Below are 25,573 nucleotides of genomic sequence, written 5' to 3'. Positions count from 1 at the left end.
GGAAGGAAAGACAGCTAAAATCAGGGATGTGGAGTAAGGACCATAAAACATGCCACAGAGAAATGGAGAGCCTGAACTAAAGATTAAATGTCCTTTACCATATTTCTATGATAAAAAGTAAAACGCGGTCAACATCCTGCACGTTATTTGCTAAACAGGCCAATAACTCATACAGTGGTTTAAAAAAAGATCACTCCATCAGGAAATGGTGAACTGTCAAAGGTTTAGGGCAATGAGGGCAAAGTGGTGGGAGAGCACCACTTAACAAATGACGATGGCTAAAAAGACAGTGCCCGATAAGCAACCAAGTTAAAATGATCTCTCACGCCAAAGAGAGCCGAGAGAAGGACGTTGAAGTGCTGGGAAAGGTTTAATTTCCCAGAGCTTGTAGCTTGTTCCCATGATGGGAGGACCAATGGTGATGCCAAAGCGACACCACCTGCTTACAGATGTCAACACAGAGGTCACTGTAGGGGATGGAAGAATTAACAGGCCAAGGTACCAGAACTGCAGCCTTGACAGCAGCTTCAGCAACCTCATTTCCCATCAGACCAACGTGACCAGGATCCCACATAAGCATCACAGTGGCTCCATCAAGATCATGAAAGTGACAGCTTTCCTGGTCCCATTGCACTAAGGAATGGATACAGTACAGTGCACTGAGGCTCTGAGGAGCACAGAGAGTAGGACCAGATGACAATTTAAAAGCCTGTGTCTCCAGATGTACTGCATGGCCTGAGGCAGGGCAAAGATCTCTGCTGTAAATACTGGGCAGTGTTCCAGAAGCCGATACTGAAAAATGTCAGTGCCAATGACGAAGACACACCCGACCATGGTCAGTCTGATGGCCATCACGGTACACAAAGTTACCGTCGTGAAGATCTGTGTGAGGGTTGTTAAACTTTGAGCAATAAAGTGAGGCTCGAGTAGTGTCCTTAAGAAATGAATGAAGGCTAAGATGAACACAGGCTACCACATGAAACCACGGTGGTAAAGGGTTCACACACATTGGGAAAGTGGCAGGTAGTTTGAAGTTAAGCTGCTGGGGCAAGAGCCGAAAGCGAACTCCAGGAGTTAACAGAGATGAGAGATGCACACCACACTGGGGATCAAAGGAGCCATCGAAGGAGGAGGCATGGGATGGGTAACCAGGCATGGCATGTGTATCTACTGAGGAGAAAGTCACAGGGGTATGAAAGTGGTAGTTCGGCAGCTTCTGCATACATCTCTCCACCAGGTTAGTGTTTAAGGCACCAAACAGATGCTATGATGGTGGTTTGTATTGAGACAGCAAAAGATGGACAGACATACAGATGCATAAACAAAACACCCATAGTCTAATTTTGAATGGACAAGGGACTGATACAAATGGAGGAGTGTGGTCCAATGTGCTCCCCAGGAAGTACCGCTAAGGACACGTAGGACTGAGGGGCAGTGTGCAGCAGGCTACCAGGTAAGACATGTGGGAGGACCAAGAAAGTTTCCTATCAAGCATGAGCCCCAGGAATTTTGTAATGTCAACAAACAGAAGAACAACAGGCCCAAGGTGTAAAGATGATTGAAGAAACCAATTGCACCACCAGAAATTCATACAAATTGTATTGTCAGTGGACAAGTGAAAGCCATTGTCCATGCTCCATGAGTAAAGATGATCGAGACATCACTGGAGATGCCGCTCAAGTAGACAAGTCCATGGAGAAACACAACAGATCACAGATTTGTCAATGAAAGGGAGCCAGTGATGCCTGTGGGAGACACGCCATAATAGGCTTGATGGCAATAGCAAAGAGAACAACACTCAGGACAGAACCCTGAGGCACACTATTTTCCCAGAAAAAGGTATCCGACAAGGCAGAGCTCACATGTATTTTAAAACACCTTCTTTTAAAAATTCCTGGAGGAAACGAGATAGGTTAGAGAGTATGGAGGATACCAGTCCTCCAGCAGGTATCTTAGGCTTTCTCCAAATTGAACAACCCTGCCACAGTTTGGGATTTCTGCAGAAAATAATTCATGGCATGGGTGGACAAAGTGAATAGTTGATCAACTGCAGAACGGCATGCTTTAAATCCACGCTGTGCAGTGGTTAGTAAATGGCGAGACTCGTGCCACCATACTATCCGGGTATGAATCATACATTCCATCACCTCTTAAACACGGCTGGTGAGAGAAATGGAATGATAGCGAAAAGGAAGGTGTGTCCTTACTGGGCTTAGGTATGGGTATTAAAGTGGCTTCACGCCAGTGTTTGGGAAATGTGCCCTCTGCCCAGACGCGTTCGTATAAGTGAATGAGGAAGAGCTTGCCCACAAGAGAGAGGTTTTGCAACATGTGAATGTGAACATCGCCTGGCCTGGGACGCAGGACCGGAATGAAGTATGAGCATGCCCTAGCTCCCTCATAGTTTTTTTTTCATCAGTCTGCTGACTGGTTTGATGCGGCCCGCCACAAATTCCTTTCCTGTGCTAACCTCTTCATCTCAGAGTAGCACTTGCAACCTACATCCTCAATTATTTGCTTGATGTATTCCAATCTCTGTCTTCCTCTACAGTTTTTGCCCTCTACAGCTTCCTCTAGTACCATGGAAGTCATTCCCTCATATCTTAGCAGATGTCCTATCATCCTGTCCCTTCTCCTTATCAGTATTTTCCACATATTCCTTTCCTCTCCGATTCTGCGTAGAACCTCCTCATTCCTTACCTTATCAGTCCACCTAATTTTCAACATTCGTCTATAGCACCACATCTCAAATGCTTCGATTCTCTTCTGTTCCAGTTTTCCCACAGTCCATGTTTCAGTACCATACATTGCTGTACTCCAGACGTACATCCTCAGAAATTTCTTCCTCAAATTAAGGCCAGTATTTGATATCAGTAGACTTCTCTTGGCCAGAAATGCCTTTTTTGCCATAGCGAGTCTGCTTTTGATGTCGTCCTTGATCCGTCCGTCATTGGTTATTTTACTGCCTAGGTAGCAGAATTCCTTAACTTCATTGACTTCGTGACCATCAATCCTGATGTTAAGTTTCTCGTTGTTCTCATTTCTACAACTTGTCATTACCTTCGTCTTTCTCAGATTTACTCTCAAACCATACGGTGTACTCATTAGACTGTTCATTCCATTCAGCAGATCATTTAATTCTTCTTCACTTTCACTCAGGATAGCAATGTCATCAGCGAATCGTATCATTGATATCCTTTCACCTTGTATTTTAATTCCACTCCTGAACCTTTCTTTTATTTCCATCATTGCTTCCTCGATGTACAGATTGAAGAGTAGGGGCATAAGGCTACATCCTTGTCTTACTCCTTTCTTTATACGAGCACTTCGTTCTTGATCGTCCACTCTTATTATTCCCTCTTGGATGTTGTACATATTGTATATGACCCGTCTCTCCCTATAGCTTACCCCTACTTTTCTCAGAATCTTGAACAGCTTGCACCATTTTATATTGTCGAACACTTTTTCCAGGTCGACAAATCCTATGAATGTGTCTTGATTTTTCTTTAGCCTTGCTTCCATTATTAGCCGTAACGTCAGAATTGCCTCTCTTGTGCCTTTACTTTTCCTAAAGCCAAACTGATCATCACCTAGCGCATTCTCAATTTTCTTTTCCATTCTTCTGTATATTATTCTTGTAAGCAGCTTCGATGCCCGAGTTGTTAAGCTGATTGTGCGATAATTCTCGCACTTGTCAGCTCTTGCCGTCTTCGGAATTGTGTGGATGATGCTTTTCCGAAAGTCAGATGGTATGTCGCCAGACTCATATATTCTACACACCAACGTGAATAGTCGTTTTGTTGCCACTTCCCCTAATGATTTTAGAAATTCTGATGGAATGTTATCTATCCCTTCTGCCTTATTTGACCGTAAGTCCTCCAAAGCTCTTAAATTCCGATTCTAATACTGGATCCCCTATCTCTTCTAAATCGACTCCTGTTTCTTCTTCTATCACATCAGACAAATCTTTCAATGTATTCCTTGCACCTATCTGCTCTCTCCTCTGCATTTAACAGTGGAATTCCCGTTGCACTCTTAATGTTACTACCGTTGCTTTTAATGTCACCAAAGGTTGTTTTGACTTTCCTGTATGCTCAGTCTGTCCTTCTGACAATCTTATCTTTTTTGATGTCTTCACATTTTTCCTGCAGCCATTTCGTCTTAGCTTCCCTGCACTTCCTATTTATTTCATTCCTCAGTGACTTGTATTTCTGTATTCCCGATTTTCCCGGAACATGTTTGTACTTCCTCCTTTCATCAATCAACTGCAGTATTTCTTCTGTTACCCACGATTTCTTCGCCGCTACCTTCTTTGTACCTATGTTTTCCTTCCCAACTTCTGTGATGGCACTTTTTAGAGACGTCCATTCCTCTTCAACTGTACTGCCTACTGCGCTATTCCTTATCGCTGTATCTATAGAGTTAGAGAACTTCAAAGGTATCTCGTCATTCCTTAAAACTTCCGTATCCCACTTCTTTGCGTATTGATTCTTCCTGACTAATGTTTTGAACTTCAGCCTACTCTTCATCACTACTATATTGTGATCTGAGTCTATATCTGCTCCTGGGTACGCCTTACAATCCAGTATCTGATTTTGGAATCTCTGTCTGACCATGATGTAATCTAATTGAAATCTTCCCGTATCTCCCAGCCTTTTGAAAGTATACCACCTCCTCTTGTGATTCTTGAACAGGGTATTCGCTATTACTAGCTGAAACTTGTTACAGAACTCAATTAGTCTTTCTCCTCTTTCATTCCTTGTCCCAAGCCCATATTCTCCTGTAACCTTTTCTTCTACTCCTTCCCCTACAACTGTATTCCAGTCGCCCATGACTATTGGATTTTCGTCCCCCTTTACATACTGCATTACCCTTTCAATATCCTCATACACTTTCTCTATCTGTTCATCTTCAGCTTGCGATGTCGGCATGTATACCTGAACTATCGTTGTCGGTGTTGGTCTGCTGTCGATTCTGATTAGAACAACCCGGTCACTGAACTGTTCACAGTAACACACCCTCTGCCCTACCTTCCTATTCATAACAAATCCTACACCTGTTATACCATTTTCTGCTGCTGTTGATATTACCCGATACTAATCTGACCAGAAATCCTTGTCTTCCTTCCACTTCACTTCACTGACCACTACTATATCTAGATTGAGCCTTTGCATTTCCCTTTTCAGATTTTCTAGTTTCCCTACCACGTTCAAGCTTCTGACATTCCACGCCCCGACTCATAGAACATTATCCTTACGTTGATTATTCAATCTTTTTCTCATGGTAACCTCCCCCTTGGCAGTCCCCTCTCGGAGATCTGAATGGGGGACTATTCTGGAATCTTTTGCCAATGGAGAGATCATCATGACACTTCTTCATCTACAGGCCACATGTCCTGTGGATACACATTACGTGTCTTTAATGCAGTGGTTTCCATTGCCTTCTGCATCCTCATGTCATTGATCATTGCTGATTCTTCCGCCTTTAGGGGCAATTTCCCACCCCTAGGACAAGAGAGTGCCCTGAACCTCTATCCACTCCTCCGCCCTCTTTGACAAGGCCGTTGGCAGAATGAGGCTGACTTCTTATGCCGGAAGTCTTCGGTCGCCAATGCTGATTATTTATCAAAATTTAGGCAGAGTGGCGGGGATCGAACCCGGGACCGAAGACGTTTTGTTTATGAATCAAAGATGCTACCCCTAGACCACAGGTACCCCCTCATAGTAAAGGTGGCATTGTAGCACTCACAATTCTGAGAAGAGAAGGGTATTGCCCAAGCCTCCTCCACTCGTTTCTGATGGGGGAAGGAAAAGTGATGGTGGGAAGAGCTTGAAATTTCTGCAAAATGGCAGCCCTACGTGTTGGAGATAGCAATAGAATCCATGATGACACTGTCTGCCACTGTCAGGGTGGAAACTGGTGAATGGATCTTGGTCCCCTGAGAGCCATTGGAGATTGGCCCACAAGACAGAGGAAGTGAATGAAATCCAGCTATCTTTTTTGCTAGCCTGAAGAATGTGACAACACTTTGCACACATAGGTTTATTATGAGTGCAGTTAGCCATTGTAGGATGATTGTTAAAAATGCACAGGGTACATCTGCATGCACAAATTGCATCATGGCATGCCTCAGTCCACCAAGGGACTGGGAGATGGCGTGGTAAAGAGGAAGTATGAGGAATGGAATGTTCTGCAGCATTAAGGATAACATTTGTGTGATATTCCACCTGGTCATCACAACTGGGGAAATCTTTTTCTTCAAAGGTTGCCAGAGAGGATGAAAGCCACCAGTTGGCCTTAGAAAGCTGTCATTTGGGTGTGCACATAGGTGGGATATGATTCAGTAAATGGATAGCTCATGGGAAATGGTCACTTGAGTATGTGTCAGAGAGAAAGGACTACACAAGATGATAGGCAACCTGGGCAGTGCAGAGGAAGAGATCCAAGTGGGAACAAGTGTGCATGGAGTCTGAAAGGAGCACAAGTGCTCCCGTGTTAAAGCAGATCAGGTTAAATTGACTGAACATCAGCCAAAAGGGCACATCTGTGACAGGTTCTGGGAGAACCCCAAAGGGAATGGTGCACATTAAAAACACTGAGCAGTAGAAAGGGGTGAGAGTGTTGCCCAGTAAACTGGAGGAGGTCTGTCCTGGCGACACCCAATGATGGAGGGATGCAAACAGTACAAAGGGAAAGAGTCAAGTGAAGAAGGAAAAAACGAACTGCAACAGCTTGAAGCTGGGTAGTCAGAGAGATGGGTTGACTATGAATGTCATCCCAGATGAGCAGCACGACTCCCTCAAGACAAGTATTACCATCCTCTGGCAGAAGGTCTAAGCAGACTAGGAAGAATTGTGTGAGCTCAAAACAGTCATGAGGATGCAATTTTGTTTGCTGGAGGCAGAGAACAAGCAGATGCTGCAATTCTAAGAGCCACCATAAGCCTTCTTTGTTGGATCAAAGACTGTGAATGTTTCATTGGAGGTGAGTCACAATGAGGAAAGGGGAGGAGGGAAAAAATGAAAGATTGTCACCTTTGCATCTGGCGAGTGCCAGCCTTCGAATACTCACTGCTACAGGGCACAGAGGCTGAAGGATCCTGCTCCATGAGATCTACAGAGGCGTGACTTCTGAAATTTTCCCGGCGTATTTGTTGTTCTAATAATTTCCGGGTATGCAGCCGGATCCCGTCGACGGGATCCGGCTGCATACCCGGAAATTATTAGAAGATCTTCAGAGGCATCTGCGTTCTCCTTCTGTTGGCCTGTGGAGTCCAGGACAAAGAAATGGTTTGCAGTGCGCACCGAAACATGGACGTTGGCCATGTGAGGATATCACATGGCGACACCTTTGAAGAGGATCTCCAAGTCGGCAAAGGAGAAGATGGTTTGCCTTTGTTTGACTTTTTGGAGCCTCAGTAGTTGGCAGAGAGAGAGATTCTGATGTTAGTTGGCTGGACAGACGTAGGAAGTCTTTGTGGGAGTATTCCTGTTGTCCTTTCCAGCCTGCTGGTTGTATAGGAGCTGACTTCGCCCCATGAGATGAAAGTTTGGTGTCTTGTTGCACAGCTGGAGGAGTAGACAGGGCTGCTACCATGACACTGGGCGATTTTACAACTGGAATGCTGAATATGTGGTTGCATGTCTGCATGGCCATGTCCCTCGCGGAGTGGGAAGCAGCAAGAACAGTACTGTAAATACGGGATGCTAGAACGCAAGGTTTCTGACTAGCCAACAACATCCAAGCAACTGGGTAAGGTGCTTTTTCCTTCACCCCCTGGATAGCCCACTCATCGATATATACAGGACAATTTTGAGACAGCTCATGGCGGCTGCAGTGTAACACGTGTTAAGTTCGGCTCACGAAATTTAGTCAAATTCGAAGGTGTTCTCGCAGGTGGTGTTGTCTAGTACAAGTGGAAATCGTGTAAACAACAGTGTTCTGTGCAGTAGTGCTATTTTTTTCTGTGCTCCGCCAATATCAGCGAGAAAATGGTAAACAGAAGAATCAACAGCAGCGCGTCCAGCAGCGGGGAAGCAGCAGGTGCGGCGGGCCTGCTCCTTCGGAAGGTGCGGTCGCGGCTCCCGGTATAGTGGAGCTGGTCCGCTCTGAGGTATACGCTGTGCTTCGCGATAAAAACAATCTCGATCTGATAGCAGGCACCATATCAGATACTGTAACGGCAGCAGTATTGGCCAAAATGCGTGAAACTGTTGAGGCCAATACTGCCGAAATTACAGCACTAAAAAAGTCTGTGTCTGAATACGAGAAAAAGGCACGAGAGTTGGAAGTGAAACTATCTGCCGCCACAGACGAGCTAGAACAGTACCAAAGGCGAAATAGTGTACGACTGTTTCGAGTAGCAGAAAATAAAGAAGAAGACACGGACAACCTGCTTATACAGGTTGCGCCTGAAAAATTAGGTGTCGAAGTGACCAAGGCAGACATTGACAGGAGCCACCGGGTGGGACGAAAACTACCAGGTGCTACCAAACCTCGTCCAATAATAATTAAATTTGTGTCGTACCGAAAAAGGGCTGAGATCTTTACCCAGAAGAAGGAGAAGTTAGCAAGGACAGGGATTACAATAAGGGAAGATCTGACATACGAGCGGCTAAAGATTTTAAACAGTGTCATATCCCATTTCGGTCTTCAGAATGTGTGGACTCAGGATGGCAGAGTAATCATTAAGACTGCAGCTGGAAAGAAGACAGTCACAAACATGACAGAACTAAATAGTATTAAGTGAACCTACTCGAGCCAAAAGTCAAACTTAACACCATTTGCAAATTTTAACAGTCCTATACTCAGATATAGTCTTGTAATTGTATTAACTTTTTAATTATTTGTACCTTCAACTAATTGTTTTTGTAACTGTATTAACTTTTTAATTATTTGTACCTTCAACTAATTGTTTTTGTAACAGTATTAACTTTTTACTATTTTTTGTGTCTTTAGCTGTAGCCATTGCTTAGTTTTAGCTACTGCTAATACTTTTTTCATTTTCTCAGTTTATTCTCTTCCATTCTGTAATAGTTCTATTGCAATTATTAGTCTCTCCTTTAATTCATTAGTCAACCATCTCTTCGGTTTAAATTGTTCATAACAAAAATCACTATCAGTATCACTTTAGCAAATTTAAATCTAATTGTAGCTTCCTACAATAATCGCTACCAGTATCACTCTAGTAAATTTCAATTTAATTCTAGCTTCCTACGATACTCTATTAAATATTAAGCTTACTTCTCTCTGCTGGCAGCATCGGCCTCTTAAATCACTCCTCTTTCCCTTATTTCCACCCTAAGCTGTTTCAAATACTCTAATTACATTTTTCCTCTTACGACATAGGATACTCAGTGACACACAGCCGTCACCATTTTGGTCATATTCTCCCTGCACCGAATAGCACTAATCCATTTTCTATACTCCCGCAACCTCAGGAAATCTCTTGCAGTCGCTTTTCTTTCGGCTCTCACGGAGTCACAAACAGGGCGCGCAAAATCTCGGACACCCCTGTAATATGTCACTTGGCGGAAACACCGGCCAGTGCCCCTCGCGGCAGGTAGTGCCTAACAAAGGGACAAACCAGTCTGCCACCCTACTCCAGGCTGCTCAGCGGAACGCGTCCGAGCTTTTAGCAGCTCACTGCAACATTCAGTCTTTACCTGCGCATTACGAAGAACTTAGCCTCCTCTTCCACCAAACTAAACTACCACGTAATCCTCTTATCCAAAACGTGGTTGAAACCACACATATCCTATGCATCTATTCATCTCCCAGGGTACACATTTCTTAGGGCAGACAGATCAAAAAAGCGAGGTGGCGGGGTCGGCACATTTATACGAACAGATCTCAAAGCGAAAGCCTTATGTACGACAAATCCTGCTGAAGAAAAAGAGGCTGAATTCATGTTCATTGAAATAAATATACAAAGTCGGAAATTCTTGACTGGCGTCGTGTACAAGTCGCCAAAAATAAGCTCAATGAGTTCCTTCCAGTCGGAATTACATTCACTTCAGTGTCAATACGAACATGTCATCGTAATGGGCGACTTGAACATAGACCTGCTAAGAGACACTCCCTCCGCAATAAACCTAAGAAGATTGTTTAGTTGCAATAGAATGAATATTCTTCAATTACAACCTACACACCATACGGCGTACAGTCATACTCTTATATAAAATAAAGAACAAACCGCCTTCAGTCACAAGTTGCATTTATTTATTGCACTATGCATTTCGAGCCCTGGAGGCTCATCTTCAGGTGCTTTTTAGTGATTTACTTCATGTGTTTTAGTTGTTTGCAGTTAACATTGTATACTGTCTGCTTCTGTTGTCCAGTTGGTATACACAATACACATCTTTAATTTTACGGTACATACTGGTATATATAGATAGTCACACACTTTTTTGTACATTGTGTTAGCAGAATGTACAATGTACAATGTACAATGTACAAAAAAGTGTGTGACTATCTATATATACCAGTATGTACCGTAAAATTAAAGATGTGTATTGTGTATACCAACTGGACAACAGAAGCAGACAGTATACAATGTTAACTGCAAACAACTAAAACACATGAAGTAAATCACTAAAAAGCACCTGAAGATGAGCCTCCAGGGCTCGAAATGCATAGTGCAATAAATAAATGCAACTTGTGACTGAAGGCGGTTTGTTCTTTATTTTACGAAAGTAAAACAGTCGCGGACGAAACACTGGTAAACAATGGATAAAATTAAGATACTCTTATAGACGTGATCGCAACGAAACAGACTGACAAAGTAAGAGATGTTGGTCAATCATCGGCCCCTGGCCTCTCAGCACATTATGTAATATTCCTGGCCTACTCTGTGCAGCCCCCAAGGATCAAATCGCGTTACATAACTTGTAGGAACATGAAACGTATTGACCTTGACGCTCTAACAGCCGATTGCTCAGAAATCTCATGGCATCAAATAATCAGAGAACCTACAATTGACGGCAAAATTAATGAACTTGGTGATAAACTCACTGCCCTCTATGACAAACATGCACCTGTGCGCACAGTCCGTGTAAGAAAATCTCCTGCTCCATGGCTGACAGCTGAATTACATTATATGATGACTAATAGGGATGCTGCTCACAGGCGTTTCAAGGCAGATCCGAAACCCGAACGTTTTGAAGAATATAGAAAGCTACGGAACAGAGTGAAACAATGCATTCGCAATGCCAAAATCAGGCATGCTCGCTCCCTTGTATGCAGCGATCTGACACCCACGACTCTATGGAAGAATCTCCGTAGCTTGGGGGTCGGAAAGGCAAAATCGGAAACTACTTTTCATGTGTCAGCTAACGAATTAAATGAATTATTCTCTGCACCTCTGAATACCAGCACAGCTGATAATTACCGTCCACAAGAATCCCCAAACAGGATAACTAACAATGATACCTTCCATCTACAACATTGTAACATCAAATACGGCAAGAAAAGTAATAATGAGAATCTCTTCTGATGCAATAGGCAACAACAGTATCGGTATAACCATGATTAAGAATGTTGCCGATATCTTAGTACCTGTCTTAACTGACATATTTAATTTTTCCCTCGTGAACGGAATATACCCCACTGCATGGAAAAGAGGCATAATTCGACCCATCCCTAAGATCGAAAATCCACAACTGCCTAGTGATTACCGACCAATTAGCATACTGCCTGCTGTTTCCAAAGCACTGAAATATATTGTTCATGACCAAATCACTGAACACTTGCATGAATTCAGTCTATATGACAAATTTCAATCCGGTTTCCGTAAACATCACAGCACGAACACTGTTCTAATTAAAGTAACTGATGACCTGAAATATGCCATCGACAATCGAAAGGCAACAATATTGACGCTACTGGACTTCAGCAAAGCTTTTGACACTTAACTTTGACATATTACTCAGAAAAATGCAACAGCTTAATTTCTCTGATAGTGCAATGAGATGGTTTGAAAGCTACTTAAAAGACAGACAGCAATGTGTTGTCTGCGCAAATGAAAAATCTTCCTGGAAACATGTTTCTTCGGGAGCGCCACAAGGATCAGTCTTAGGACCACTTTTGTTTTCTTTATATGTCAACGATATTTCGTCGGTTTTGTCCTCCTGTAAACATCATTTCTATGCCGACGACCTCCAGCTCTACCTAAGCGTCAGACCTGAAGACGTAAACACTGCAATCGCTCTGATGAATGATGATCTGTCTTCAGTAGTGACATGGGCGAAAAACCTGGGGCTTAAATTAAATGCAAAAAAGACGCAAGTAATCTTAATAGCCCATCAGAAATTAATAAGTTCAGATTTCCGCGAACGGCTACCTCCTATTCTGCTCGAAGGTACTCCAATACCATATCAGAAAACAGTGAAGAACTTGGGTGTAACTTTGGATGAGCATCTCAACTGGGTGGAGAATACAGTCGCAGTGTGCCGAAAGACGTCTGCTTGTCTCTATGCTCTCAAAAAGTTTCGGAACATATTCCCACAGGACTTGAAACGCCAGCTCGTGCAAGCACTCGTTCTACCGAACCTCCACTATTGTGATGTGATTGAACAAGGCATGAGTAGTGAAAACAAAAGACGGCTAGAGCTAACCATGAATGCCTGTGTGCGTTACACCTGCAACATTCGCCGATATGATCATGTTAGTGCTTCATATTCCGAGCCAGGGTGGCTGCGGCCGGACAAACTGCATGACTACCACACACTATGTCTACTTCACCAACTCCTCATCGCGCAAGCACCCCAGTACCTAGCTTCAGAGATTAAAAACCTGTCATGCCATCATAATCGAAATACGAGGTCACTCTTATCTGGTATCCTAAGTGTGCCCACTCACAAAACAAAAACTTTTGCAAACTCCTTCTCAGTTGCCGCTGTCCGCCTCTGGAACAAACTGTCCCTTACCTTGAGGAAAATTCAATCTCCTGTTGCTTTTAAGAAGAAGTTGAAGCATTTCCTACTAACATCCGCATAAAATTCTCCACAAAATTAATGTGCAAGGCCAATCCTCAACTGTCAAATAGCAAAGCTAGCGACTCCTATCTTGCTCCTGAGATGCCTTCCTCTTCATCTATCTCTATTAGCCACGCAGTCTCCTTTTCCTTTATATTTTCCTTAATTATGTTTCATCATGTCTATTCTTCTCCTCCCTTCACCATGAGTCTCCCTCATACTCCCTGCCGCCAGCACTCCTATCTTAAATCTTTCTCTTCAATAATGTATTTTTCGAGGTGTACCTTTCTAATTGTTTATCTCACATTTTGTATTAGATGTAGTTTAACATGCCTACTAAAACATATGACTGTAAAATAAGTAGAATGCCTGGTTAGATGTAAGAGAGGGCCTGATGGCCCTAATCTTGCCAGGTTAAATAAATAAATAAAATAAATAAATAAATTTCAGGGGGAAGCAGCATGGTCACTAATGCAGTTGACATAGCAGGGAAAATGAGGTGGACAAATGCCTTTGTGAACATCCCTACCACAGTTGACTAATTTTGCTGGGCGGTGACAGGACACTCGAGTGTGGTTGTAAAGATGTCACTCATAGCAGTGCATTGGGTTAGGAATGTATGATCTGACTGTGATAACTTCATAACCTGCTTTGATCTTTGATGGAAGCACCACATTGTCAAAAGTGAGAAAGAGTGCATGTGGGCACTAAGGAGGCACGAAGGAGGAATGAAAAACAGTGGAGAGACTGTTCTGATGTTGGCTACTGAATGTGCAGAACACATTTCCAAAACATCTCACACACGTTCCCAAAGGGATGGGAAAAAGAACAGCAAGAGGAGAAACATGCAGCATGGAAGGGAAAGATGCTGCGAAGGCTGGGACTCTATGACAGTCAAGCACAAACCCACCAAAGAACAGCGAGGCCCCTTGGGTGTCAGGGCTCCATGTGTGCCACGTATGAACTCACAAAAGAATTGTGAACCCCCCTGGGAGAAACACAGCACAGAGAATCACAGCACCAAGTTTGATGCAGTTTTTGGACAACAAAATTGTTCTGAAGTTACACTACTCATTAAATATGAGTCACCTGTGACCTTAGTCTGGTTCCCCCAGATGTGTCTTTGGGAGATAAAAAACTCAGGAAAGGAGTTATAATTACTCCTTTGTCAACCTACCGCCCTGCCGTTCCACAGGTGTGCGCGCGCAGGAGAGACACACACACACACACACACACACACACACACACACACACACACACACACTCTTTTTTCATATGTATATTACTATTTCCTGTATGTCCTTATGCTGACTTAAATAGTGTTTTGGTTCAAGAAGTCACAGATTACCTGTCCCAACTGGATTGTCAATGTATATGACAGAATGAGTTTTAGTCCAAGAATATTTCCTTCTCCTCAGGAAGTTCCATCGAGTGATCGAAAATGGTCCATTTTCAGTAAAGAGACCAAAAAGTGATGAAGCTCCTGGCCCTCCTTGTAACCAAAGGATCACTGGTGCAGTTACAGAATTGGTCTGAAACAAATCATGGAAAGTTACCACTGACTGTGAGAATTAGTCACAAGGTGAGAAGCTGACATATCAAAGCATTCTGGTAAAGAAGAGATTACCTAAATAGTGTACATTATCGTGGAAGCATATGAAGTGAAATATTTGTTTTGCTATGTACACCATAAAAATTAAATTTACAAAAGTATGAAACATTTCAAAAGGAAGGGGTAACTGATTGGGAAACATATTTTATCATCAGCCTCGACTTGTGTAGTAGCACGCACAGATCCTATGTGAGCGAGTAGCCAAAGTTTCTCATACCACTGTTGCATTCCATATGTGTCCGGGATTTCAAATAATCTATAAAACAAACTGTTCTCCAGCATCTGAATTATGGTAAGTAATTCAGTTTATTGGTGTAGAAGGGCATAATGCAACCAACATTTACCATTTACTGGGATACTTTAGGGCCTTTAGTACCTAATGAAAGAAAAAGTAAGGCAATTCAAAGAGTCAGTAGAAGTGTATGTGGTGAATGAGAACAATATTTCTGTTCATTTTAAAAGCTTATTGGATCAAATGTACTTTTGATACTGAGATTACTCTTGACATACGTAATGATATGGCTTCTGATGCCATAGATGCACAGTGTGTGTGCGTGTGCGTGTGCGGCATTATGAAGAAGGTGATAAATTTCTAAATCCAGCAAGTCAGTTGTGTTGTTATTTGTAACGTAGGTTTCAAGATCATTCTACTTCTTGTACTAATTGTCAATATTGATCCCGTGGTGAAATTTAATAGTCAAATGTTTTATTAAGAAATGAGGAACATATCTACCATTTATTTCCTATGCAGTTTTTTCTGATTATGTGAAACACCACGAGTAGGGCAAGAATATGTGATTTGTTGCTTCTTTCCACATCAGTGACAGCTTTATGTGGGGCTGTAGAGAAGACAAACTGTGAGGATCAATTAGGAGGAATGTCGTTTGAAAAATGGCGACTTATGATATGCAAAATTGTTTTTATGACCTATTTTTGTTATAGTCTTCTGTATGCTTTTGTGCTCATGAGACAAGTGTTTATGTGTAGTTGTCAGTCAGTCGAACAGTCACTTGGTCAGACAAACATTCATGAATTTCAGTCTATGAAGGTGAAGTGTGAAACAGGGAGGAAAGCAGTGAGTACTTTGTGTGGGAAGCCACTGTTTAAAGGCTGGTGAGGCACAGCGACACCGAGATGGGTCCTCACGAAAGAGGAGATAACCGTGCGTTAGCCACATATGGCCAATGTAGAGCCAGCAGAGGGCAACTTATTACCTGCGAGAGGACCACTTGGAAGACTTCCACACATTCATAGTCTCCTTAATGACACACAGCTTGTTGTGTGTACTGTTATACTATTCGGTCTCCCAAAGCCGAAAAACCCTGCAGCGTAAGACAGAATGCACATCAGTTTTCAAGATGCCCATCTACAGAAGCAGTTTCTGCATAGCCTGCTTAGCCAGCCTATCGGCAAGTTCATTGCCTGGGATTCCGACATGTCTTGAGGTCCACACAAACACCATTGAATGACTGGACTGTTCCAGGGCATAGATGGACTCTTGTATGTTCGCTACCAAAGGATGGCGAGGGTAGCACTGGTTGATAGCTTGTAGGGTGCTCAACGAGTCAGTACAAAGGAGAAATGACTCGCCAGGGCAAGAGTGGATGTGCTCAAGAGCACGAGATATGTCTGCCAGCTCTGCAGTGAAAACAACTGCAGCCATCTGGCAAGGAGTGCTGTTCACTATGTCCTCCACGAACATTCGCAAAACCTATGTGACCATCAGCCAACGAGCCAGCGGTGTAAACCACTTCATGGCCCCAGTACATGTCAAGAATCAAGAGGAAGTGACACTGGAGAGCCGCAGGGTTGATCGAGTCCTTAGGGCCATGTGAAAGGCCCAGAAGAATCTGCAGCCTAGGTACACACCATGGAGGTGTACATGAATGGACCTCGAGGAGAGGTGGTAACGGGAAGGACTCCAGTTCAGACAGATGGGACCGGATGCGAACCACAATTGTAAGCCCTGACCCGGGCCGCCAATGTGGGAGATGCACCGCCATGGTTGGGAAAAGGAGATGGTAATTTGGATGTGCAGGAGAACTACAAATGGGAGCAACATAACTTGTGAGCAGTTGTGCATGCCTAATCTTCAATGGAGGGACTCCAGCCTCCACCAGGACTTTGGTCACCAGACTCATTCTAAAAGCTCCCATCGCTAGGCGAATGCAACAGTGCTGCACTGGGTTCAGTAAACGCAACACTGAGGGCACCGTCAAACCGTAAACCAGACTCCCTTAGTCAAGGCAGGATTGAACAAGGGCTCCGTAGAGTTGCAGTAGTGTAGAGCGATCTGCACCCCAGTTGGTGTTGCTCAGGCAGCAGAGGGCATTGAGGTGCTTCCAGCACTTCCGCTTAAGTTGAAGGTGAGGTAGCCAAGTCAATCAGGTGTCGAAAACCAGTCCTAAGAATCGATGTCTCCACTACAGTGACTGGACAGTCATTAAGGGAAAGTTCTGGTTCTGGATGAATGGTACAATTCTGACAGAAATGCATGACACATGACTTCATGGCTGAAAACTGGAAGCTGTGGGCTAGAGCCAGTGACTGTACCTTGTGAATGGCTCCATGTAGGCTCTGCTCAGCACCACCACTGCTGGAGGAGCAGTACGAAATGCAGAAGTCATCCACATACAGAGAAGGTGAGACCGATGTCCCTACAGCTGCTGCTAGACCGTTAATAGCCACTAAAAATAGAGAGACACTCAATACGGAGCACTACAGAACACCATTCTCCTGAATATGGGGGGTACTATGGGAGGCACCAATTTGGGTATGGAAAGCATGGAGCGACGTTGTATGTGGCAAGGATATGATGTCGCCAGGTCATGTCGTATGCTTTACGTAAGTCAAAAAAAGGCGGCAACCATACGTTGGCGTCTGGAAAAGGCTGTTTAAATGGCAGAATTGAGGAACAAGATCATCAGTGGTAGAACGACCCTCGTGGAAGCCACCCTGACTTGGAGCCAGTAGGTCACGTGACTCGAGGATCCAACCCAACTGCCAACACACCACACGTGCCAGTAACTTACAAAGAAAGTTGGTGAGGCTGATAGGCTGGTAGCTATCCACATCAAGTAGGTTTGGACTGGTTTGAGAACTGGAATGATGGTGCTTCCTGCCGTTGTGATGGAAAAACATCATTGCACCAGATCTGATTGAAGATGCCGAGGAGATGTCACTTGTAGTCAGACGAGAGATGTTAAATCATGACTGTGGATCCAATCTAGCCCAGGAGCTGTGTTGAGGCAATGTGCAAGTGCGCTGAGGAGCTCCCACTCCGTAAATGGGGTGTTATAGAGTTCACTGTGGCATGTAGTGAATGAGAGGACTTTCCTTTCCATCCACCATTTGAGGGTGCAAAAGGCTGCGGGGTAGTTCTTCAACACAGAGGCTAGAGCAAAGTGCTCAGCAATCGTGTTTGCATCGGTAGATAACACGCCATTGATGTTAATGTCAGAGACACCTGTTGAGGTCTGGTACACAAAAAGACGTCTGATCTTTGTCCAGACTTTGAAAGGTGACGTATGGCACCCAATGGTCGAGACATACCTCTCCCGACACTCCTGTTTCCATCATTTTATAAGCTGGTAAAAGTGGGCTGGGAGCCGCTTAAAGGCTATTAGATGCTCTCAGAAAGGGTGCCACTTATGTTGCTGTAGAGCTCGCCGACTCTCTTTAATTGCCTCAGCAACTTCCTGCGACCACCAAGGGAATGTCTTTCACTGGAGGCACCCTAAAGAGCAAGGGATAGCATTTTCCGTTGCAATCATTGTAGTGACCTGCTCAATGACAACATCGATGGCACCATGTGGGGGAGATTCAGCAGTGACAGCAGAGGTGAAGGCTTCCCAGTCTGCCTTGTTTAAAGCCCATCTGTGTAGGTGTCCGTGGGCATGACACTGAGGAGTGACAGGAAGATGGGGAAGTGGTCACTACTTACACAGGTCGTCATGTGCTCTCCAGTGGATGGATGGGAGATGGCCAGGACTGCAAAACAAGAGATCAATGGCCAAATATGTTCCATGTGCCAAACTGAATTGTGTGGGGGCACCTGTATGTAAGAGGCAGAGGTAGAGATATGACAGTAAATTTTGACCTCCCTACCTCAGCCAGTAAGCATGGCGCCACCCCACAAGGGGTTATGAGTGTTAAATCTTCCAGAAGTAGTAAAGGTTTAGGAAGTTGATTAATCAGTGCAGTCAATATATTCAGGGGAATTGCACCATCTGGAGGAAGATATACATTGCAGACAGTTATTTCCCACATTGTCCTTATCCTGACAGCCATAGCTTCAAGAGGGGTTTGAAGGGGCACAGGTTCATTACATACTGAGTTCAGGACATAGACGCAAACTCCACCAGACACTATTACAGTCGCTCTGGTTCCTGTAATATCCCTTATAGCTGCAGGGGTTCGCATTGCCAGGAACGCGGTTTCCTGGAGGGCAAAGCAGGTGTAAAGCTTAACAGTTGCCGTAGCTCAGCCAGGTGGAGGAATAAACTGCTGCAATTCCACTGGATGATTACATGATCACGAGACTGGGAGGCATGAAACACTCCATGAGGCAGTCTACGCCTCAGGGTCACCTGCTGACACCAGATGAGTACCTGTGCGATCGACAGCCACTGTGTCTGAGGGCCCAGTGAGATCTAGGTCCTCAGCGGACGCCAGAATCTCCACCTCATTCTCAGACACAGAGCTTGTAGGTAGTGGTGGTAAGTGTGCCACCACAGTGCCTTGGTTCTTGGGGGTATTTTTCATTTTAGGTTTCTCTCGCTGCTCTTTAGGTTTATCTGCTTGGGAGGGCATCACTGTTTCAGTGTCAGGGGCTGAGGAGGACTGTGAAACCCTATGACCGGCTACCTGTGGTTGCTTCAGCCACTGGTGGGTGACAGCTTTGCCACTGGTAGGAACCTGGGAAGGGAGTGACTCAAAGGATCCCTTCCTGGCGAGAGGAGCCAAAGAAGACATGCTTTTCCAGCTGTGAAGTGGGTACTGATGTCCCCGATGGTTGGTGGGGGGGAGGGGGTGTTGCTCCTGAAGTAGGTTGTGCAGGAGCAGCAGCAAGGGAAGTTCTCCTACCATCAAGGGGCAGGTGGTGTCTGACAGCTCTGAGAGCCAACTGCATGTGGCGGAATGGAAGATGGTAGAACTGTTGTTGCAGTGGCGGCGTAGGTTGATGTCATATGCACAGGATGTAGCTTCTCACATTTTCTCTTAGCCTCAGTGTAGGTCAGTTGGTCCAGGGTCTTTTATTCCATTATTTTTCTTTCTTTCTGGTGAATCCTGCAGTCTGATGAGCAAGGCGAATGGTGTTCTCTGCAGTTGACACAGGTGCTGGGGCTGGGGCACATTGAGTATTGGGATGTGAAGGACAGCCACAATCCTGACAGGTGACACTGGATGTACAGTGGGAAGACATACAGCCAAACTTCCAGCATTTAAAGCACTGCATCAGAGGGAGGGATAAATGGCTTTATGTCACAACGGTAGACCGTCACCTTGACATTCTCGGGTAATGTGTCCCCCTTTAAGGCCAAGATGAAGGCATCGGAGGTAATCTGATTATCCCTCAGACTCCAGTGGATGCGCCGGACAAAATGAACACCTCACTGCTCTAAATTGGTGCACAACTCACTGTCAAACTGCAAAATAAGGTCCCTGTGAAATATGATACCATGGACCATATTTAAGCTCTTATGGGGCATGATGAAAACAGAAATATCCCTCAGCTTGTCACAGGTGAGTAGTCCCCGTGACTGGGCATAGGATGCCGTTTTGATCAAGACCAACCCTGACCACATTTTGGATAAGCCCTCCACCTCCCCAAACTTGTCCTGTTAATGTTCCATGAAAAACTGACATTTCGCTGACAAGAAAGATTCCCTATGAGATACCGGGATGAATAAGCTTCGCTGCCATCCTTAGCCTGGCATTCCTCCCATGGTGTGGCCAGGATGGGGGGGACAATATGGGGTCATATTTCTTAGCACTGAAGTTAGACCTTGACCGCTTAGAGACTGCTGGTGTTTCACCACCAGCAAGGGATGACATACTACACTTCATAGCGTGTCATCCACCCTGATGCCACCTACTCCGACTAGGGGCCCTCCCCACAGGCGCCACCCAGCCACAGCAAAGGCCACCTGGCAGGATGGCCGTTGCCTATTCCCCAAGGTGATGGGCATCTACTCATGGCATATGTGGTGAGTTAATGACACAGGCATCAGCAGATCACTCCCTGTGTGGTCAGGGGGCTACAAACAACAAGGTACATGACAGCCCCACCACAACGGACTGGCTACTGTGCTGGATATCAGGTGCAAATGAGTAAAGAAGTCCATTATTGTGGACAGTGCAGAAAGTGATGCCGCACAGAGGATGGAGGAAAACGCATCCAGGAGGGTGACCTTGCCCAACAGCTGGAGAATGAGTGGAAGTGCAGATCCACGTTGACTTAAGGATGTGAGAGGTCTCAGCGCATGATGGACAATATGAACCATGTAAGGTCCCCTTCTCCTATTGGCTTGCTCTTTGGGAAAATTTTGAAAATTGAGGTCAAACCCTGCAGGGGACCATCACACAAAGGTGTTTTATGTAGCTTATGTCAAGGCCAAAGGTTGTCAGTTGATTTTTGTGGGGAGTGGGATGGGCTTATTTGTTGTATGCTTTCTCTTCTTTATTATATTTGGTGATTCGGATTGGGGTGGGGTTGTTTGTACATTGGGTTTGGTAGGAGAGGGAGTGGCAGTTTTATGTTTTTAAGTATTTTCTGTTGCGTAATATTTTTTTGAAAAGGGATTTTTTGTTTTCTTGCTTCTGAAAAATAGGGAATGGATGGGAAGAGGTTCCTTGGGAGGGGGGGGGGGGGGGGTGATTTTGCAATTATTGATCACTGATTAGAGAAATGCAGGTGAGGAAGGTGTGCTATTTGGTTGTATTTATTTCAGTATTTAATGATGTTTTTAGTTTGTTTCTGTTTCCAAAAATCTTGATTTTTTATGATGGTGTTTCTTACAGAAGTATCTAATTAGCTTTTTTCCTTCTGTTTTTCAGTGTGTGTCCTGTCAGGGTCCAGTTTAGTTACATAAATTAAGTGAAAATTTTGATACCTGTGGTATCATCACTATTTATACCATGCCATGCCAGTTCATATCTATAAGTTAGCAGTAAACCATGAGACCGCACAGCCAATTTACGACTGGCTCCAAGACATGCCCTGATCAGCTCACACTGCCAGCACCACCTCAGAGCCAGTAAAAGAACACTGCACTGGAGTCTAGTCTGTATATTAGTTCAGTTCTGCCTGCCTAGCTGAAGTGTTGTCAGTTAGCCTCCTTTGTTGTTGTGGATAACGAACTGGCCTTTCTCAAGGACTCACTTTGGATTGTGTTCTGGACTGGCTGCCATACAATCTAGTAAAAGAAATTATCAGACACAAGGTGTACATCTCATTATTTTGCTCTCTGTCTTAGAAACCCACCAACTCACTGAGATCTACCACTGGGACGACCAAACATGTGGTGACAAGGCTATTGCCTAGTTTGTTCCAGTGTCTACAGTGAAGGTTTCTCATTCACTATACAAATATCTGGTGCCAAGGAAAACTACTTTTGGCTGCTCTTTGGTTCTACTTCTAACCATACAAGCAATGGCCATGGTATTGACTGTGTTTCTTTCTTGTAGAACTGTGGACAATTAGCCTTGCTTGCCCTGCAACTGACTGTTTTCTTTTGCTTTTCACAGGCTGTGTGTTTCATCACAGTCAGTTCTCTGCAAGAACTTTCAGTAATTCACACAGTTAAATTTCAGGTGTGGCTGATGCAGCAACCCAGGGAGATGATACCTAGACTGCCTGCAACACACACAAACACAGCAGCACCAACCCCAGCACCCACAGCACCAACACAGCAAGCAGCATCTGTTTCCTTACCACCAATCCATGCATTTGATTCTACATGAGAGGAATGGTTTGAGTACTGCACATAGTTCAACTCTCACTTCACGACACATCACACTAAAGGAAGGGACTGACAACCTTATTTTCTAGCAACAACCAGAGTCTCTGTTAGCCGGTTAGCCAGCAAATGTTTTTCGACTGCCCACCCTGAAAGTGTTCCTTATAAATGACTAATTGCTACACTAGACAAACATTATGATGAACAGATTAATGTGACAGCTGCATGTAACAAATTCTTTCATTTACACAGGCAATCAAATCAGACACATGAGCAGTGGGTGCCTGACTTTCAAGGACTTACACGCCATTACAAATTCCAGTGAGAGTGTGGACATTATTATAGTAATGCCATGATTAGGGATGCCATTACTCAAAATGCATCAGATCCTTGCACATGCAAACAGATTCTTATCTATCCCGAATCTAGTTTGTAACTGGTTTTGGGATTAATAGAGCATCAAGACTCATATGGCAGTGCAGTGGTAGACTGATTCTGCTACTATTTGTGCAGCTCAGAGTAATGATACATAGGGTGTGCTTGTAGTTTGCACACCACAGCACACAAAGTTTCAGTCAGGGCAGTGACAAACAAAAGCACTGTCTAGGCAGCAAACTAGCAGTATTAAATCCTGTCCTCAGAGCTTCATGGAACACAACCAACAGGACTGCCCCTGTCATGACGCTAAGTGTTATCATTGTGGCAGGCATGGTCACATCCAATCTTGTCTGTCTGCAGAAATGCAAGTCCAACAAGCCTCCACATTCTCCAAGGTCTCAGTCAATGAATAAAACTGTCTGAACAAGTCTCAGAAGGCCCAGTGGTACTGACTGGCCACACTTCATCCTCAGCTGATGGGCATCACTGGATGCAGATAGGGAGGGGCATGTGGTCACCACACAGCATCCCCAACCACTGCGAGTTTTCATGGCCTGAGCCACTATTTTTCAGTCAACTAGTTCCTCAATTGGATTCACAAGGGCTGGGTGCACCCTAATTACGAACAGCACTCAGCAGATCTGGATGGTCACCCATCCAAGTGCTAGCCAAGCCCGACTGAACTTTCAAGCAACGGATGAACGAGATATTTCCTTATGTAGAAGCAAGTTTTAGTGCTCTTTATCTCATCCTACCATCCCTAGCCATGCAATCCAGCAGTCAGCCCAGCCTCTGCAGCACTATAAATTTAATGTGCATGATTTAGTCATTTTCTGAGTTTTCAGCAGACACTGGCACTGGGAATGAGGCATGACCAACAAAACCTTGGGCTGCTCTATATGTTGTGCAGGGTCTCTCGGGGCTGCATCAAAATCAGTTTCATTTGTGTTGACTGCATCACCCTGCTGCAGGTTTTTCATTTGCAGATGATTCAATGCCCAGAATGATGCTGCAGCCTCTGCTGCCTTCACCTCTCTCCCATCCTGCTCTGCTGGCACTAGACAGGAAGCTAATGGATGTTGATGCAGCACCATCACCATCACTACAGTGCCAGCAGCCACAGCCATGGGAGGTAGGCCCCCTGCACCTTGCCAGATTCAGTTGGACAACTGTGGACCATCCATTTGTTGGAAGATGTCCACCCCTGGGCGTGGGTACACACCCTATGGTTGGTTTTTTGACCAGCTATACATGAGACAAATGTTGAGCTGCAGACAGGAGCTCATAACATGAAGCTCTGGCCACTGATTCATCAGTGACACTAGCACCCAGACCCCCTCCCCCCCCCCCCCCATCAATTCCTAAGGCATTGGTGCATGACAATGGCAAGGACTTTGGTGTGTGTGTGTGTGGGGGGGGGGGGGGGGGGGGGTAGAAGGAATGTGGTATTGTGTCAGCTATTGATACCATGCTGCGCAGGTCTACATATAGAAGGTGGCAATAGCCCGTGTCAGTGGACTGCCTGCGGCTGGCTCCTCATCACTCATCAGCCCACACTGTGAGGGCCACAATGGATCAAACAGTAGGGTCTAGTCTGTCAGTTTACTTCCGCCTGCCTACTCATAAAATCCCATCAATGTTTGCCAACAAAATCTAGCCTGAGAATTACTGAATATCCTTCATCCACATACGGAAAAACTTCCATGCACTGTAAACTTAGTTTTCCCAATAGTAAAATCAAGTACTGTCGTACCCCACGACTCCAAACTATTACTGCCAACCGCCACATAGCTTATAACATGATGGCCCGAGTCTCCTCTTGCTCACCAGGTTCAGACTGATAATGCGTATGCCCCCCCCCCCCCCCCCCCCAGTCTACAAGAAACCTTTGTTCTGCACCACTCTATAAGCCCACTGAGCAGCATTCCATCTGTACACTAACTTGTGCAGTATTATGGTCTATTGGGATTGCTTTCTAACGGTCAAAGCATTCTCATTTGATTTTAATGGCCGCTTGTCCCAACCGTACTTCCCATTCTTCCTACTTTGACAATCCAATGCTTGGTGGTTCACTTCCCTACATGAGTAGCACTGGTTGCCTACACTGTTTCTGCATATGGCCCTTATGTCCACACCAGTAACATTTGACCTCTGGAGTGAATACACTGATCTACCCACTGGTTCCTGGCAAAATCTCTCCCCTCCAATTGCGCTGCAAACTAAAAGCTGCTGTTAAATCACTAGGGTTCTTAATGTGGACTCTTCATAAGATTTCTTGGGTGTATAAGAAAATGGCTAACACTCTCTTGTGCTTCTTGCAGTAACACCTTATTGGCCTCCGCATTCTGGGTAGACATGTCCATGCACTGACTTTGGAATCATCTCAGAAAATACTTCCACCAGAGCCCAAAAAACCTTTGGCATCAACCACCGGGATGACCAAACAATAAAAGCATTACAATGAAATTTGAGAGACTGTTTCACTGCTAATGCAGTAGTTTTATGGTTGGTGGGTATTGTGGAGATCAGTTTACTTATATTGGTTCAGGGAAGATACAAATAGTTTTTGTACTATTTTGGCATTTTTCAAAGTGTACATTAATGAATGTTTTGGGTTTTTCATTTCCAGTGTCAGTTTCAGCAGTACC

The 25,573-nt window shown here is 44.6% G+C and overlaps 1 protein-coding gene across 1 annotated transcript in view; it reads right to left on the bottom strand.

Moving 5' to 3' along the window:
* Window positions 1-25,573, bottom strand: part of LOC126365973 (venom serine carboxypeptidase) — a 138,103-nt gene that overhangs the window by 101,407 nt on the left and 11,123 nt on the right. The window contains exon 2 of the mRNA XM_050008771.1: window positions 14,323-14,506. Within this exon, the coding sequence (XP_049864728.1) occupies window positions 14,323-14,506 (184 nt within the window). The remainder of the gene's footprint in view (window positions 1-14,322; window positions 14,507-25,573) is intronic.

The sequence above is a fragment of the Schistocerca gregaria genome, chromosome 4, assembly GCF_023897955.1.
Source record: "Schistocerca gregaria isolate iqSchGreg1 chromosome 4, iqSchGreg1.2, whole genome shotgun sequence".
Lineage (NCBI taxonomy): Eukaryota > Metazoa > Arthropoda > Insecta > Orthoptera > Acrididae > Schistocerca > Schistocerca gregaria.
Note: the sequence above shows the minus strand (reverse complement) of the source record. Positions and strands in the feature narration are given on the sequence as shown.